The 19393-nt window shown below is 36.0% G+C and overlaps 1 protein-coding gene across 21 annotated transcripts in view; it reads left to right on the forward strand.

Moving 5' to 3' along the window:
• PAX2 (paired box 2) overlaps window positions 1-19393 on the forward strand; it is a 65879-nt gene that overhangs the window by 4570 nt on the left and 41916 nt on the right. For 18 of the 21 annotated variants that reach the window (XM_018562511.1, XM_018562508.1, XM_018562513.1 and 15 more), the window contains exons 4-5: window positions 16154-16239; window positions 18726-18845. In XM_018562511.1, the coding sequence (XP_018418013.1) occupies window positions 16154-16239; window positions 18726-18845 (206 nt within the window). The remainder of the gene's footprint in view (window positions 1-16153; window positions 16240-18725; window positions 18846-19393) is intronic. The other 3 variants (XM_018562518.1, XM_018562529.1, XM_018562530.1) reach the window with 1 other exon arrangement.

The raw sequence follows: 19393 nt of genomic DNA on the forward strand, positions 1-19393 counted from the left end.
TAAAAGCAGGGACATGTTATTATTTATTCAGGATAAATAAGGAAACAGCACAGCTATAATTACAAAATGCCATGCAGAAAGCCAGCAGAAAATACAATTTAGATATTATCTGTTGCAATTGCTCTGGCATCCTACGTAAATGTTTTTAATATTTCACAAATGACATGGAATTATCCCAAGTCATCTTGCAAGCAGCAGGTAAAATTAACTGCTGGAATGTACCTTGGCTCACAGAGAGTCCCTGAGACACACATGCGCTGTTATATACTGCTGGGCGACTTGACGAAATTATTCCTGTGTGTACCATCTGTATTAAAATGGATATTAAGATATGAATAGGGTAACATAATACTGATTGACTAATTATACACCTTCCTATAAACTACCCATATTCATTTTTTTCCTTCTTGTTTCAGTTAGGTATAGATGGAACACATTGGCATTCATATATGCCACGAGGCAGGGAAGCATACACACACATGAAATTGATTGTCACAGTATAGAGATCATGTTGGTTTACACCAAAATATATTTTCTTTGCTAGGAGAAAGCTCATGACTTCATTACATCCTCTGCAAGTTGAGGCTTTAAAAGCACAGCGTTAGCATGTTTTGCAACAATTAGGAATGCAGTTGTTACATTAATGTTAATCATGGAAGCTTTCTGTAAATAACAGCACTAGTCAATCAGCTCCCTCTTAAACTCTGATGTTTATTTCTAGTGTAAAAGACCTTCAGCCAAACCACATCACTCTAGACTAGACATGTCAACTAGTGTTTTGTTTATCGGGTGAGAGGGGGCAGTATGCGCCCCGCTCTATCTCTTTGCAACCCTTTTAAGGTTTTTAAGTGAATGAAGCCCTGGACTGTTTTGTAGCTCAAAACATTACCATTTCCTTATATAACGTTGCAGCTGAATACTGCAAAAATGCCTTCTGGCACCTTTATCATTGGTAACGCACTGTAATAAATATTGTAGTCAATATTATTATTGATGTTGGGCGCTTGAGTATTTTTTGGAATTAGGTGTGGTTCTTAGTAGGTCTTCTGTGGTCCCTTGCAGAATAATTCCACTCCATTCTGCCCTCTGATCTATTTGAGTTTGACATGCCTGTTTCAGACCATGACAATTATGAACCCGTGAAACACAATAAATTAACAGTAGCATTTCAACCTTTTGCTGTATAGTAGCTTTGATTTATTTTTTATCTACCATTAAAGGGTTGCTCTTGTAGAATTTCAGCTGGCCAGAAAACCTATATCTGCTTCAAATGGATTGGACAGTTAGGACAAACACAATCAGCTTTACTTCTAATAGGATCTGGCAAAGGAGCATTGATGGAGTCATAAGCAAACTTTTATCTGTTTCTTTTTACCTCATTAACTAAAAGCTAGGTATAAAAAAATAATTGTAATCCTAAATCCCTTCCAGACAAGAGGGCCTACTTTTCAAAGTAGTTGAAAATATAACTGGCACCATAACAATTGTAAACTGGCACATGAAAGCTTTTTTAACCTCTGATTTGAAGTGAATGTTCAACTGAAAGTCAGCAAGCAAATAATTGTTAACTGCATAGTATGAAATCGCACATAGAGGACTGTGACTTTGTGTTATAGGTATTAGGAAAAATAACGCTTAAGAGCATATTGGGCCTAATTTATGCGAAAACTATTTTAAGTGGTTTGATATTAACCTTGATTCCGTTGTTACTGATTTTTACTTACACACAAATATATTTTGTGGGCTTTTTAAATTTGTGACTTTTTAAAAATGAAATTATGGCTTTTTTTTATATTGGAATCATTTTTTTACTTTTCTTTGCAAGGCTTAAGTTTTTTTTTTATTTTTTAGATTTTAAAACTTTACTTAAGTATATAGTTAAATAATACTTAGAAAACCCATTACAAATTTTAAGTGATGTCATATACTTGCTACTTTGCCATATGTGGCATAGTATACCAGTAAATCAATCCTAAAATAATTCCCTAAATGTATGATTTTTTTTTCGCTAAATATCTTTTTTGTTTGTATTAATTAAAACAGACACCCACATTAGCAGTATTTCAGCTTTCCATTTCAAAATTCACTTTATGACTAAAAGTGAATTACTATAAAATATACATTAGTGTCAGTTATGACCAAAAAAAAATCAATACCTAATGATAAATGTATTGCCATTGCAAAGATTAATTACTGCATTTTGTGTGTTAGAAATTGATTTTTACAGTCCTTATGTGCATTCTAATTTTTATAAAACAGTGTTTCATAGAATAACTGTATGCGCTGCCCAGTGGATACTGTTTAAAATGTGGCATAAAGAGTTTTTCATTTGTCTTTTTAAAGCTGAAATGCTGAAGAATTAAAAAAAAAATATTCTCTTTTCTAATATTTGTTATACTTCAGGTATATTTTAGTGATGTAAAATGCACTTTGCTTTCTTTTTCAATTTCATTTAATGACTGATTAACTTGGGGTAGTACATTATTTCTGTCAGTGGCAAGGAATTTCTGGCAAGTGGCAAGGCATTGTGAACTCAGTTTTTATATGTTCCTGTGGTTTTTTCTTTTAACTCTAGGGATAGCCATAGCGATGATTATTACAATTGTTGTACTAACTGAATATGCCAGGGAGAATTAATTAATTGTTGGTCACCCCTGAGCCATACAATACAGGGGAATTTACATTATTGTGCATTTATATTATTATTTAAAAGAAATGTATCTATTCATAGACTGGCCGTAACAATAAAGCACACAACGTTTCTATATCGGTGTTCATGTTACTGCTCATAATGATTAAGAACTTTTATTCTTCAATAGGATGTTGTGGCTGTATGAAATGCCTTGATGTATCAGCCTAATGCATAGAGTAGCCAAAGTAATGTACGAGAAAGCAAGGATATTCATGTTCAGTCAGCTAAAACCACCTTTGCTCTACTTAGGGTGCCAAGAGCAGGAGTCTCTTCTTATGCCACACCTTACTATATCTGTTGATCTACATGCATGAGGAGAATGAATGCTGGGAGTAGGTTCATTACAGGTTTCCAAAAGGAAGGAACTGCCCGTTTTTCTAAAGCAGTGAGATTGGGGACATTGTTTGGGTATATGTTATATAGGCAGCCAGTATTGGTTTAATACAGGTCCATTTCTCTGAATATTTCCCATTTTGCTATTTGATATTACTGTTTAACGTTTACTGCTCATTGGAAACCTGTAATGTACTATATGGTATTATGGAGTACATGGCAGCCTTTCGGTGGGGAGAGATATCAGTGGAAAGCTCAAGAGGAGTTTCTGACTGTGTCATCACCCTATTTTTGGCTTTGCAGGGTCATTATTGAAAGGCAATGAGTTGGCAGATGTATACTTCTGTAGAATGATTTTGTCAATATTTCTTTTTTTGCAATGCAGTGGTATGAAGAAGTTAGTTTTATAGTTGCTTCCCAGGGTTAGCAACTTTCAACACCAGTCCTTCTTTGTAAAAGCAAAAGTGTCCAGGGACAAATGCCCTTCTGTACTCTTGTGTGCCGCTACCTTGTATGATACTGTATTCTATATAAAAGATGGAGCGGCTTCCTTGCGAAAAATGACTTTCCATAATACACATATTGATACAGAATGCCCAGATATATAGGAATATATGTGTATAGTATATCAATGCACAAATGTCATAGCCTATAGATTGGAAGGTTGATAAGATTATCACTGTAAATATAAAATGCTATAAATCCATAAAATGCTAGGCAACCTCTTTATTCTGTTTACTTTCACACAAGCTAAATCCATTTGTTAATGTCCACTCAGGGAGGTATAGTTCATTGAGGGTGGTCTGCACTGAAATTGTAGCTGCAACAATCATCCCACAGAGAGGCAGATTTAGATCAGAGACCAACACAGGTCTCTCTGTCTGTATGAAAACCAATCAATAACCTGGTAACCAGATCCACTCACTCTGGGAAATAGACATCAAAATAGTTCAATACTGGAATCATACAATGACATTGTGGATGGGTGGGGAATAGATTCCAATGAAAATGTGGAAACCACACAATATGACACAGACCATGCATAGAAGTCTGGTTAAATGGGTCTTTGTGTTTTATAGAATCAGCAAAAAGATGAACTTTTATTTTTAGCTCAGTAACAGACTGTGATTGCAAACATAGACAGGGATTGGAACAACAGAAAATAGTATAATTTCTTATTATTTATTACAGGTATTTTAACCTGTATTCCTTTTATGCCCCAAGACACTGATTATAGCATATTATATTATATTGGCAATTCCCAACTAAAGCCAAAATCAGACAGTGTTCCATGTTTCCAAACTGACGTTGGTGTTATGGTATGGACTGGTACAAAAGCTACAAATGGCCCAATCGATTTATCCTCAAGTCATTGACAGCCACAGGCTCACAAAGAAAAAATATATATTCTAAACTTGGTAGGGTGCTTAAACTGAAACCAGGTTTGCTGAGATGGTGTAGATTTTTACCTTTAGTAAAACATACTCCTGGGCTCTAACAGGGCCGACTACCATATGGCTATCTTTTTATAACACCCTCAACTTCCTGTTGGAAATATATTGTGCATGAAATAACATTCTAATAAGCATAGTCTGTTGTATGCCACCCTTTTAAAGCGCACACTGGATGTACAGTTAGAGCATAAAACGCATAAGCAATATCTTCATGCTATTAACTTTGCATGTTGGCCCTTACAGTGACCTTATGTGACATATCTCTTTACGTAAAGATAATGTACATGTCTTGTTAAAAGTTTGAACTATTATGTATAGCAAAATTTTGGCTGAGTAAGGCCTACATGCATTGAGTTAGTTTGTGTTTCCTCCAAGAGTTACACCTTTCCCCTACAATCTACAAACATACTGGCGTTTGCGGGCACTTGCAGAATTACTTTAAATGGTTAAATGATTGTTTGTATGTCTATTGGCCTTATTCAAAAAAGATTACTTAGAGTGCTAATTCCAGTTCTAAGAAAAAAATAAGTGCAGTACCCCATAGCAACCAATCATAATTCTCTCTACTAAGGTCAGAACTGTAGAAAAGAAATTCTGAGTTACTGCGCAAAGTCTTAACTGAACAGGCCATATGTGTTTTAAGAATTTTTTTTCCCCGTCCTGTTTTAGAAGACACCCATATAACCAGTTTATATTGACGCTGTGCATAAGATTTTGGCAAAGCATCCCTATCTCTTGCAGCAGTGCTGGCAGAGAGGGTGGAGAATTAAAGAGTCAGGTGCAAATCCCACCCATCTGTGCAGAGCTTTAATGAACTTTGCACTGTAACTAGGGGTCACTCTTCCGTTACACTGGCATCAGCATAACATTTTAATGAGATGCCTCACAAGAGACAAGCACACACACGCACATTCACACACAAAAAGTGAAGAAAAATTCATTTCATGCACTGTGGCTGCTTAAGAAAGGGCAATTTGAGCAGGACCCAGCATATGTATGTGATAAACGTTAACTGTGCATTAATCGTATTAAAGAGGCACCTATAAACTTTTCATTTCTAATTAAATTCAGATTGGTGATTTTTTTTTTTTAGCTTCCAGAAAGCCAGCGCACTATAGGACTATTGTTTATGTGGAAAATTAAAATGCAAATACAATAGGATTTATTTCCATTACTGGTATGATATGCTAAAATTCTCTGTTTAACAGCCAACAGTTATTTAAAAGCAGGGTATTTTTTTTTCTATGGCTTTGCTAGAGCTTTGTTCCTTTTCACAAGATCATATGCCCATTACACCCCCAAAATCCTTTGCAAATGGGCATGCAGACAGTCACAGCTGTATTACAATGTAATATGGGATAGGTTTTGAAAAGCTGGTTGTTAAGTGACTGAGTTTAGTTTTCGAACACACTGCAGGACAAAAGCTCGATGAAACAGACATTACTGCAAATTACAAAACTTACTTGCCTGCTAACACTGTGTATCAGTAATAATAATAACAATATGAAATTGGATAATTCTAATAATGACTACACTTACATTTTTTATGAGGCTGGGCTTAAACTGAAAACTAGCACTGCTGAATGAACACATCCTCTATTTGTCTTAAACAGATTCGAGAGACTGCTGCTGCCCGCATAATGACCTCAAAAAGGATTTTCTTGCCAATATGATATTAAATTGACATAGAGCAATGAACCATAAAAAAGGCATGGAGGTGTATATATATTATAAAACAGACACTGAACCTATATGCAGAGCAGTAAGCTATATTCTCCCAGAGTCTCGCTTTTTATCTTTCTAAAGCACCCACCCATGCGTTACGCCACTAAAATATGGAAATGGGTGCCAGGTTAATTTTACAGTGGCAAAATGCTGTTTGCATATAATGAGACTTGCTTGTGCCTTTTCAGCAGAAAGCACTGCACAGCAAAGAAGCATAGGGTCAGCACTGTGTTTATGGATCTCTAACAATGATATCTTCTGTACAAGCATTTAAAAAAAAAGGTACCAGCTCCAATTATGGATGGCATCCAACTACACCCTGGCCACTAGATTATGAATAAACAAATGAATATAATAATGCTGGTAATAATAATAATATGGCATTGGCAGTGCAGCGGAGATCTGGCCACAATGGCATTTTAGTAAAAACAAAGGGTTTTCCCCAAAAAAACTTTTTTATTCATTGATAATCCTCCTCTGTAAAGTGCTTTCCCAGGAGCATGCATAAAGGCCATTACTGAGGCAAATCCATTAGGTAAGAAAATAGGCTGGAACCATGCAGTATGGCGCACTTTATTTTTTGGGCGCCTGCTCCTGCTACACGGCGGACATTATGGCTGCAATAAACCTAAAGCATTAGTCGGTATAACACACTGCCATTTATTGTTTTACTAAAGCTTTATCATTTAGGGCAGCATAGTGGCATAGTGGTCAGTGCTGCTGTCTTGTAGCACTGGGGGCCCCCAGTTCAAATCCTGGCCAGGTCCCTAACTGCAAAGAGTTTGCATGTTCTCCCTGTGCTTGGATGGGTCCTCCCACACTCCAAAGACATACCGGTAGGCTAATTGGCTCCGGTCTAAATTGGCCCTCTTATGTATGCACGTGAGAAAAGCACTAGTCGGTATAACACACTGCCATTTATTGTTTTTTGGTCCCCTTAGATTGTAAGCTCATTGAGGGCAGGGACTGATGTGCATGTAAAGGGCTGCATACATTGCCAGTGCTATATACAGTAATACATCAATTTTAAATTTTACCTAATTAGATGACAAGCAATATACGAAAGACCAGAGATGGTAAATATATATATATTTTTTTACTTCATCCTTGATCCCACTTGTGGGGAAGCCATTTTTAAGAGACCCATTGAATAGTTTTATTTATTGGTGGATCACAAGGCAAGATAACAATATAGAAGCTTCTCTGTTTTAAGGTACCAAACTAGTACCAACCAGGGCATACTGTGTGCAGTGAACTGGTCTTAAGAATGTTCCTACAAAATGCAACAGTAAAAGTCATGAATCCGTAATATTATTGCATATTCACAATTTTATCAGAACTTTAAACTCTTGTAAAGGTTACCTTACTATTGTGAGCTTAGGTAGAACCTACATGCTGAATCACAACTGGTTGTAATTTTTACACTCCAAAACCAAGTACATACATCCGCTGTTGAGTGTATGTTGAGCGATCTCTCATTGTCCCCTATGGGAAGAACCCATAAGAATAACTTATCCCTGTTCACCTCTTCTGTAACTGGAGAAATAAATAGCTAATTAGCCAAAAAAAGCAAAAATAGACCATTAGACCTTCAAAAGGACTGAAGCCTGCCCTTCAAGTTGTCTACTGTGACTGCATACCATAGACATACAGATTTCACAGGTTAGGACTATTCATATCGCTCTATGTAAAATAACCTTTGGTGTACTCACACCAATGAATCATTTTTTTTCTGACTACATATTACTTTTTTAGCTTATTAAGCAAAGGCCATATTGTTAGGAAAGATAGAACATAGCAAATATGCAAATGCATGGTATATGAAAGAAAACAAAATCTCAGACAGAAAGGCTTTGCTTTCATTGAGTTTCAAAACACAAACCGTGGTACCACACCTGTGTCATTATTTATGTCAAACACATAGAAAATGCTAAATGTCACTGAGGCATAATGAAAAATGGAACATTCACTGCACAAATTAATTAAATAGTAACCTAGCCCATGAAATGTTAACAGTAATGATCAAGCATTCAGCAACAAACAAGCAAAAACTACAGAGATAAATATAGTTTGTATGCAGCATAAGGAGCTGAAGCATGTGACGAGTTTTTGCTTGTCATGAATTATACACATTAGATTGTTACTTAGTTCATTGTTTAGGGAACTCTACATCTTGACACCCAAAGGACTCCTACTCTTTATTGGAAGTGATGCTATAGTAACTGGCATTTTGATTTTATTGTCCTATATTAGATCATCTATCTCCACTAACAGGGATGTTCTTTTGATGGAGTGATAGATAAACATAGGTCTTCCTGTCTATCTGCCGATCTACAGTTGGGTTTTCATAGGTATGGCTGGATGCATTTTGGTCATCAACTACACCCAAGTTTGCAATTTCATATTGTATGATGTGTTACATAAGGCATAGATAAAAGATAAAACACATTTACCATTAAATATTTGCATTTTATATGTTAGATCGGGGCTAGGGAAAATAGACCATGGATTTTGCTTTGCCATATACTTCAGTCATGGTCATGCAAGCTACAATGCTGTTTCTCCTTTGGCATGATGGACCCCAAACATGCAAAGATCACTCATTCATCTATTAAAATGTAACAGACATTAAATAGAATAGAATGATCAAAGATATATATGCACCAATGAATGTTTAATGTGTGTTGTTAAATTATTATTTATTTATGCTATTCACTGTTTTGGCTTAGTTTCTACCCACCTTCTATGAGTAAATTGTAAGGGTTCATTTTATACAGGGCATAGATTTATGTTCAGCTAACCTAATCGGGTCTTTTTAAGAGCTGTAGGTTTGCAGCACTGGCATAAATATATAAATATAGGCAAAGGCATAAGATAAAGCAGCATTTCTCAACCAGGGTGCCATGGCATCCTGGTGGGCCTTCTGGCTTCCTCAGGGGTGGCTCAGAATTTCCACACAAAATCGTGCCTCTGATGTGAAAGAGAAAAAGAGAAGGGCTCTGCTGTGAAGGGGGGCTGTGATGTTAAAGAGACTCTCTGATGTGAAGGGGAATACACAATTTTTTGTGTGTTTTTGTGTGCCCCCCTCCACCCCTCCTAAAATCCATCCACTATAAGGGTCTTTTATGGATCTTGGAGGGACCTCATGTTGTATTTTACATTTACGGTTTTTACATTTTAGACTGCGGCGCCTCGAGATTTTGCATACTTTTAAAGGGTGCCGTGAATGAAAAAAGGTTGAGAAACACTTAAAAAGATGTCAAACATGAGAGCACAATGCAACTATCTCATAACCATGTTTTCAAAGATACACTTATAAACAAGAATGCTGATATTTCTTGAGTGTGCATGTCTAAAGAAGCCCATTGACATATCTATTATCATCCAGTCTGAACCAAACAATGATCATCTAATGTCCATAAGTATTAAATGCATTTGTTAGTCTATTGGCTGACATATCGGGTGTCACTACTATTGTCCTTTTATTATGTGAAGATCTGTTGAATGGTATTAGTGAGAGATTTGTAAAAATGAGCAGACAATTAGCACATATGATTGCAAGTTCCAATGTATAGTACAGAAATCCATGGTAGAAAGAATGCTACAAACTGACCTGAACAAAACATTCTATTGACTTGGGGACACATTCACCTCAGAATGTGACAAGTGACATCGGTACTTAGTGCATCTCACAGTACAACTCATATTGACAGTACTAGTGATTTTAGTAGCCTCAGCCTTCGCTTTCCATTATTATTTAGAGATGGCCTTTATGTTGTGGGCATTGAACCTCTAGTAATAGGGCAGGAACACGATAAACATCTGTTGATGTGTTTGATCTAAACGGCTCTGTGCGCTTGGTTTCAGAATAATCAACAGAAAGAGCAGGAGACCCACAGAGAAAAAAAACACAATCACTTATTTTTTTCTCATAGAAGATCAGCTGTTATTGAAATTGACAAACAGAGAGAAAGGCGGTGTGTTTGAGTGTGTATGCGCAGAGGAATCCCCCTTTATCTGGCAAATGGTTTTGCGCTTATCCATTATAGAGAGAAACCAAGGCCACTCATACTGGGTGTTCAGTGAGTATTGATTTGGTCTGCCAGCAATTTTAATATTTCTTCAGGGACTTTCTAGCAACAGCAGTTAATTCACCCTCCCAAATTGCTTATTCAATAGAACGAACATGACTCCTGAATAAAGTCCCTGAATTTATGTGAATGCCACAAGGCAAACGGTCAATCAATTCTTATGGAGCCAAGTTAAAAATATAAATAAAATATTGTCGCTTGTATTTTTTTAACCTAGCTTAAACAGGGGGAGGGGGAGAGATACATACTTCTTATAAACACCTTTGATGTTTACAATGAGATAAACTGGTACGCTGTAATTACATATGTACCTTTGCTACAGTAATGAGATCTTGCACTGTTCCTTCCAACGGGGAGGAGTATATTTCCACTTGTCCTTACTTAGTGCTCACATAATACGTCCTGTCCTTACTGACATCTGTTATTGGTTCTGCAGACCTAAACCAGAATGCTAGTGAATAGGAGAGTCATATTAACACCAGAAGTCCGTGGAGGCCATTGTTAGACTCCATTGATGAGAACACCTCAGGGGGACGTTTTCAACAATGGCTTCTGCTCTCCTGGTTACAACAATTGTTTTCTATTCTCTTACAACAGTCTTAGTGAAACCTGTAGTAATAGTAGAGATACAGTTACGTACAAAGGTATATGTCGACTCTCCAACTTTAAGTGAATTTGCCTCATATGATGTAAAGCAAGACTGAAGCAATGTATAAATTAACTTCCTTAAATTCATGATGCTATTGCTGAATAGTCATCAGTGGAAGCTGAGCAGTTTTGGCGCCTTATATTTTAATCTTTAATGCTGTAGCAAAAAGCTGCACAGTGCTAAGAGCTGTAAACACTGCTCTGTGTTCGGACACCTTTGAGAATTATGATTTGTATTTTATCTAACTGAAATGCTGCATGTTCATGCCCTCTTTTCTTGGTGACAAATTTAATTTAAACTGCCTGAGGAAGAGCACTATATGCTTGGATTTGGTTGGTAATCGCCGTGCACCCACAGCACCTTATGCATTGTATTCAGTTCCATAAACCTATATTATGAATAATAAAACCCTTACAGGTTAAATATGGACTGTTGAGGTTCGTATAGTTTTTTTTTCAGATTTCTACCAATCTCTCTGCGGTCACAAGACTTGATCTTATTTTCATTTGAGAGTTTAGATTATCTGGAAGGGTAGCTTACACCAGCATGTCACTGTAAAAGTATTTGTGTTGTTATTTTATCAAAGTGGTTATTGTAGATGATGTTTTAGAACCTGTCTGTTGTGTATGAATATAAAAGTGGATTTAATGAAAATCGAGGAGATTTTTTTTTTTTTCCACATTAGCATCAATTTGGGAGTTTTACTACCCAGAGCTTTTTCCTGAATCAATCTAATATTCACAATTAACCAATACAGATTGTTTTGAAAATATAGCCCAACTATAGATGACATCACAAAAAAGGACTTGGCCATCATAGCAGGTTGCGCCCTGTTTTCCTAATTACCTACTGAGTATGTACTCCGAGGTATGAGGAAATCTTTGTATATTTTAGTTTACAGGTCAATCAACCATAGCACACAAATCCATACGAAAACAGACTTCATTAGTTCAGGTGCTTGACTCACTGAATTTCTTGTTTACATGGAATGTATAATAGGGTATTTCCACAGACAAATAAGGAAGCCAAAGAATATTTTCAATACTGAAACTGGATTAACAAAAAACCTTGGGAAGCACAACTAAATTACAATATAATATTATTTATAGAGGATTTTAATTTAAATTAGATAATCATTGGGTGGATTTGTTTTAAACAAAACATATTTAGAAAATTAAATATTAGGTATAAATCAAGCAATAAAAAATTAATTTCCAAATTAACCCTTTCATTGCTGTTATGACAATCTTTTTCAGCTATACAATAAAATGTAGAGCTAACCTAAGTAGTGACAGAATCTCTAAAACACAAACGAATGCACCCAAAGCAGGAACGCACTGAACGGAGTTCAGGAATAATAATGTAATTGTCCAGTGCTTACCTCCATTCATAAAGTGCTGTTAGAAAACTGGTCGCTATAGACAACGCCCTTGCATTAGTGGCACTCTTGTAAATGGGTCCATTTATTATTTGTTCAGCCTTTAACTTGTGGCTGACTCTGAAGTCAGTGTAAGCTGCAGTGCCACACAGCAATGAATGAATCCTACTACTGCAATTGGATCAGCTCTGTTAGGCCTGTTACAGAAACGCATTGCAAAATGCAATCTACGTTAACTTAAACAGCACAAAATAGATATAATGACAAAAATATAAAGAATAAATATTATTACTATACAATTATAATACAGGATTTATATAATGCCAACAGTTTGCCCAGCACTTTAGAATATCAAATCAAACCAAGATGGTTAGGAAGGCCCTGCCCATGGGAGCTTACAATCTAAAATACAATATATTGTACGTGTGTGCGTGTGTCAAAGTGTTGGAATTCCCCACAAATTTTGAGATTAATGGATTGCAAGCCAGAATCAATAATAAGATGAATAGATGTATCCCCAAGCACTGATATAGCTGCCCAGTATCTCTTGTTCTGCTGCTAGGATCCTTTAGCCCTTTTGAGGTATATGGTTCCATCAGACATTTAACCTTTACTATAGTGTCATCAGGCTAAGAGGAGTCTAATAGTGACACAGGACTTCTGCTCAGCTCTCTGACACTATTGCTTTACTGTCAAAAATAATTTATGTTTTCTATTTAAATGTCTTTGCCTTGCACCCTATCCCCAACCTCTGGCTTCACAGTTCTGGTAAAATCAATGAAGACAGCCTATGGCACTTCAGGGCACCTTAAGGGAACAGACTAAAGACCGTAGCACAAGATTAAAGAAAAGTGACACCGAACAGTTGGAAAGGCTGTGCTAACAAGTATTATAATTTTCAAAAAATGTTCCCAAAACGTTATCATGCACGTAATCTAGGTCCAGATCTGTGACACCAATGTCTACGGTGGCAGGTAAAAAAAAAGTTATATTTCCATCATCTTCAGGATGTTTATTTATTTGGTTTGAATGTCTTTGCTATCAACTGACTTCTTCTTAAGGAAGAAGAACAAGTGTTTGGTATGCAGGCAGTATAGGAGTTGATTAAATGTCAAAATGATCTCCATCCACTTTTAAGCTGAAAAAGTCCAAGCAATAATATGTACTGAGAGGAGAATTTCCACATAGGCCTTTAAAGTTTACATACATACATTTGCTGCATGCCTACATGCATCTAGTGCTTAAGTAAAATACAGACACTGAAGTCCAGACCCATTTCCTGGTGGTAAGGTATTAAGCAAAGAGAAGGGCTATGTTGTGTAATAAGCCAAATGCACCTGGTAGAATGACAGGGACAGCTGCAGGCATACCCATTTATATAGGTGAGCACAGTGTTTAATGTATAGCAAAAAGAAAACTTGGTGCTAAACTGTGAATTGATATATTAGTCACGTACCCACTTTTTATCCATAACAGTTTGTTTAAAGTGAATATTTATTTAAGACTGTAAAACAATATATAATAAGAAGAAGAAGAATAATAACAAAATATTTTCTGCTTGCATTGGTTCCAGCAGAGTCTAAAGCCACATCAATAATTTGAGTTTTTGATAAGATCAATGAAAGTGAACACTCAGTAAACCCACATATCCTCCTCCCAAAAAACAGTTATTAAACATTCTAGCCCCATAGCTAAGAAAGATTTGACTTAGAACTAATGTATGTTATTTAAAATAATAATAAGAAGAATAATAACAAAATATTTTCTGCTTGCATTGGTTCCAGCAGAGTCTAAAGCCACATCAATAATTTGAGTTTTTGATAAGATCAATGAAAGTGAACACTCAGTAAACCCACATATCCTCCTCCCAAAAAAACAGTTATTAAACATTCTAGCCCCATAGCTAAGAAAGATTTGACTTAGAACTAATGTATGTTATTTAAAATAGTGGGAATACACAAATATAGTATTTTATATATTGAGAGTTTTGAGTTGTAGGAGGGTATATGTTTTCAGAACTAGAGAACATAAAAGGGTAATATTAACCTATATCAGTTATTTAGTTAACCCAATTTTATTTTATTGCCACTGAAACTTATATGCCAGTAATTGGTGTGTGCATTGTAAGAACAGTTAAGCAACTGATAAGTAGAGCTATGGAGCACTGTGTTAAAGCTCTTTCTACCACAGCTATTATGGTGTGTATATTTGTGTGTTTGTGTTAATGCAAGTCACAGATCATTAACTAAACAATGGTACTACATCAAAGGAATACACTGAGGAAACACTGAATACTATGCACACAACTGCATTGGATGCTGGACCAATATAAAGCACAATTGCTGTTAAGAGGTTACACGCACTATGGGGTCTATTCACAAAGCTGCCGAAGGATCTGGCCGTATCTTCGGCAAAAAAAGATGAGCTCTATAGCATAAAGCACGGGGAAAGCAATGCTTTATAGACTGGAAAATCAAAAGTTACTGTATCTTCACTTTCAAAGCTTAAAATACTAGAAATGTTATCATGCACGTAACCTAGGTCCAGGCCTGTGACACCAATGTTTATGGTGGCCGGTAAAAAAAAGTTATATTTCAATCATCTTCAGAATGTTTTTTTTTTTTTATTTGGTTCCCATGTCTTTGCTATCAAATGACTTCTTAAGGATGCAGGCAATATAGGAGTTGATTATACGTCAAAATGATCTCCATCAACTTTGGTTTACATAAAGGCAGGGACAATGATACACTGGGGTTGATTCACTAAAGGAGTAGAGGCTGTTTTCTTAATAAAATGAATATTCACCTAATATATAAGGTAAAGCTGTGTTTACTACAATCAACCAATCATGTGCTAGCAAAAATCACGTGAACACAGGTTTGCTACCAGCATTCACTTTACAAAGTGAACATACATTTTGCAATATGAAAATTCTCTATATATTAAGAAAATCAACCCCATTATTTTGCAGAGGCCATTAGCCCTAGTCTCAGATATCACTGATATTGTGGATTGCTTATTTATGAAAAATGGTAATCTTTGTTCACTACTATATTTGGGTTGACTGACATAATCTATCTATGCAACTGTGCTTTTACTTATGAAGGGAGCTTAAAAAGAAAGGACCTGTCTATTTTATCACATTAAAGGGACTACTTATGGCAGCAGAAAATAATCAACTTTCTGGCTTATAAAAAGTTAGCATTTTTGTGCAAAGTTGGAAGCAGCAGGCATTCCCATCATTTTAAGCATTCAGAATTAGAATATTTGTCAGTTTGATATCACTAATATAACCAGTAAAAACATGTATAATTAATCAGTAATATGCCATTGTTGGCTTTGTCCTTGTTTAAAAAGCAGAACACACTCTATTTATTTTTAGAAAAGGAAAATCTTTTGCATTTTGGGTCCCCAAAATGCTCAGCAATTAGCTATGTTTTTCACATATGAAAGTCTCTACATACAATACAGACTATACAGCAAAGCACAAGTTGGCTTAATTTTCACAGTTTGTTTTACAGCTTCATTGTCTACGAACGCTTGTTATGGCTTAAAAAGAATTGGCAACATTAATCTTTTTGAGCTGTAATCATGTCCCAAGTCATTAGTAATGTTTTAAAGACCAACTCTTGTCACCAGTGTTAATTTTCAAAGAATCTGCGCACAAAAAAATCTCTTGCGAATAATCTATTCAAAATCTTTTGGCGGGTAGAGGAGTTACGCATCCATAGACAGGCTTTTCAGTTATGTATGACCAGTCATGTATGGTGTGTTTTTACATTTCCCGGAAGAAGGCATAATAAAATCTTGCTTGTTCTCCCTCTCTTCTAGAATAATCCGAACAAAAGTGCAGCAGCCATTTCACCCGACACCAGATGGATCTGGAACGCCAGTAAGCGCACCAGGGCACACTATCGGTAATTCAGTCACCGTATCTCACTCATTTCTGCCATCACACTAAAACCTTGATTAAAACACACTATATTTATGAGATAAAGTAACCCTTAATATATTATATATCACATCTGATTTTGATTTCTAGATTATATCTGGAATATAAGGTGCTGAAACTGTATTTCTCAACTTTCTGTTCTACAATAATAATGTATACAAAAACCAATACAGAAAAATAGGCATTTTACTTGTCTGTTTTAATATCTAGTCATAGGCTTTCTCTTGTTTCCTAATGTAAATTAGAAAACCAAAGATGTACAGGCATAGTTGACTGGTTGCTATGGAGAACAGTATTTTTTTGTCACCAAATGTCTGCCAGATGATAGACCATGTTCAATTGCCCCATATAGCCCATAAATTTCACCTATTGGTCATACAAAAGACTTGCACGGCTATTAACTAAAGGGTGAAGAGTTTGGAGAAGGCAGGAGAAGTGAACAATCTAGTACAACATCGCTGAAATGAAATTTGTTTCCAAATCAGCTACTTTGGCCTAGATTGTTCACTTCTTCAGCCTTCTCCAAACCCTTCACCCTTTAGTGAATAGACCTGTATGTTTTAAAATCTAGCAATATTTGGTGGAATTCTATTCCACTCTTCTTCCAATCCTCTATAAAATGTATGTTATAACTCTACCATTGAAGTTCTCAATAACACTTTAACAATCAAATTTTTTAGTTCCTATGGAGTTGCAATAGCATTTTGTAAGTTTTAAAGTATGTCTGGTTACAAGAAAAAAAAAGAGAAGGTTATGGTGAAACTACTATTGAGCAACCACTGATCGCTTTAAAAGTGTTATGCAAGTTGACTCTTGGCGTGATATTTTGTTAGCCAGAACTGAAAATCGCATTGTAGTTTCTATGAACTGTGTAGGAGTTATGATGGTTCTTCCTGAAGACAATGATATGGTTTAAGTTCTAAGGAACCAGTTTTTTTATACCACATGCATTGCAGCTTCTTGTATAAGATTTAATAGCATAATGCAATATTGTGTAGACAAGTATAATAAAATGTTCTAGTACCAAAATAATGGAAGCTGGTATACAAGTGTTAAATATATGTTATGTAATCATTAATTACATCCACACATATATCTTTGATATTGCATTATTTGATGTATAACTCTGTAGATAGATAGATAGATAGATAGATAGATAGATAGATAGATAGATAGATAGATAGTTACATAGTGTCCCATATTTTCAATACAATGTTGGTCATATTTAAAACATATGTCAATGTAAAATAAAGCAAAACATGTGCCGTACATATCTGCAATACATGCAAATTTCCTCATTTTGTATCCCTTTTAAGACCGGGAAAATACAGAAAAATACCTGTTGATCTGCTAAAAATGCACTCAGCTCCTAAAACCTGTTGTGTGCTGACCACACACAGTTTTTTTGTGATCTGACGGATATCAGCCCTGCCCAGTTTCTTTTGCTAAACCTCTCAACCAATCCCACACTCTGATCTTTACAACAAGAAGGCTTATTATTGTTTAGTCCAAGATAAGAACTAGGAGGGCTCTTTGAGATAACACAGGAAGTCTGCAGAGGACATAGGACAGCTCTGAATTTCTGATATGATCAACATGTGGTGGCATAACTGCACTTGTAGTCCATTGATTACCTCCTCCAGCCCCATAACGGGTGGGTCTGTACCTCTGTACAGGCTTAGGGCTGAGAAGTAAACAATGCAGAAGCCTGCAAAATGCACATAGAATGCATCAATCACAGCTGCAATGCTCTGCAGGCTTCAATGCAAAACTTGAATAAATGCAATTTTTTTTTCATTTATTATTTCATTTATGTGGCTGTGTTTATTTTGTTTTGCAAAAGGTGGACTATGCCTTTAAACAGACCACAAGGGAACATATAAGAGAAGTCTATTGTTAGGGTTTACATACACTTTATCATAGTAGTGTAATGAGCAATGATGTTGTGCAAAGTGCAGCATCCAAACCAACTAGATACTAATCTACTTAAGTTGTCTATTTCATGAATCCACTTTAATGATTCAAAGTCTCACTTTTAATTGTTTCATAAATGCACTTTAACAATTAAAAGGTCACATTGTGTTAAGTTTGATTGCATACTAAATGTACATACTCTGAACAGATAATGCAAGTACATTTTTACTGAATGAGCTACGAGGAAATGCTGTCATCAATGAGACATTTTTGAGACATCCCATTAAAGAGGCCATCTTGTAGACAATCTGGGTGTTCAGGTTATCAGTGATACAAGTGTCAGCTACATGGTAAATGCTGGTTGATGTCCTATAATGGCTGCCTCCTCTGCGCAGGCATGGCATCTGCTCTTTAGCACAGTGTTAGTAACTCCTGTAGGGTTTCACAGATGGGTTTTCCTTACATTTTTATTCATAAGGAGGAAACCACAGTAGATGTCTCCTCACAAGCTTACATCTCCTTTCTCATTTTGTTCAGTTCCCAGTACAGCATCTCCACCTGTGTCCAGCGCCTCCAATGATCCCGTAGGCTCTTATTCCATAAATGGGATCCTGGGTATACCTCGTTCAAATGGCGAGAAAAGGAAACGCGATGAAGGTAGGGAAAAAGAGAGATCTTTATTCTGTATCTCTTACAAATAGGGTCTAATTTCAAGCCCATGCATACCAGCTGCTCTAATAACAAACAGATCAGTTGTAGCCTTTATACACTGCCCTTCTGCTCCTAAAGCACAGCCAGTTATGCTAGAGACAGCACTGTTACCACTGCAAATGTATAGATTACTTTCCAATATTAAAACAGAATTAGAGTTATTTTGTAAATCAAAGCCTATTATACAGCCATAGTACTTATAATTAATAGAATAGTATTGCCCAATGTGTTTTTACAAAGCCTTTAGGGACCAGCCTTGTAGATGGTCAAAGATCTGTGAACTTTGTAGAGGTTTCCCCTAAAGTTCTTACTTTATGTCTTAAGTTGTTTTGGTTTGTATGCAAAGACAGTTGACTTAATGAAATGCAATGTAGTCTCAGTGATTTTTATGGAAGCTATGCATACTGTTTATGTCACTGTGAAAATAAGTAGTAGAAGTTATTTGATAGGTGGGACTGCATTTTGCTATCTTTTCTAAAAAAGCAACTTGGGGT

The sequence above is a fragment of the Nanorana parkeri genome, unplaced genomic scaffold (genome assembly GCF_000935625.1).
Source record: "Nanorana parkeri isolate BGI_ZX_2015 unplaced genomic scaffold, ASM93562v1 scaffold581, whole genome shotgun sequence".
NCBI lineage: Eukaryota > Metazoa > Chordata > Amphibia > Anura > Dicroglossidae > Nanorana > Nanorana parkeri.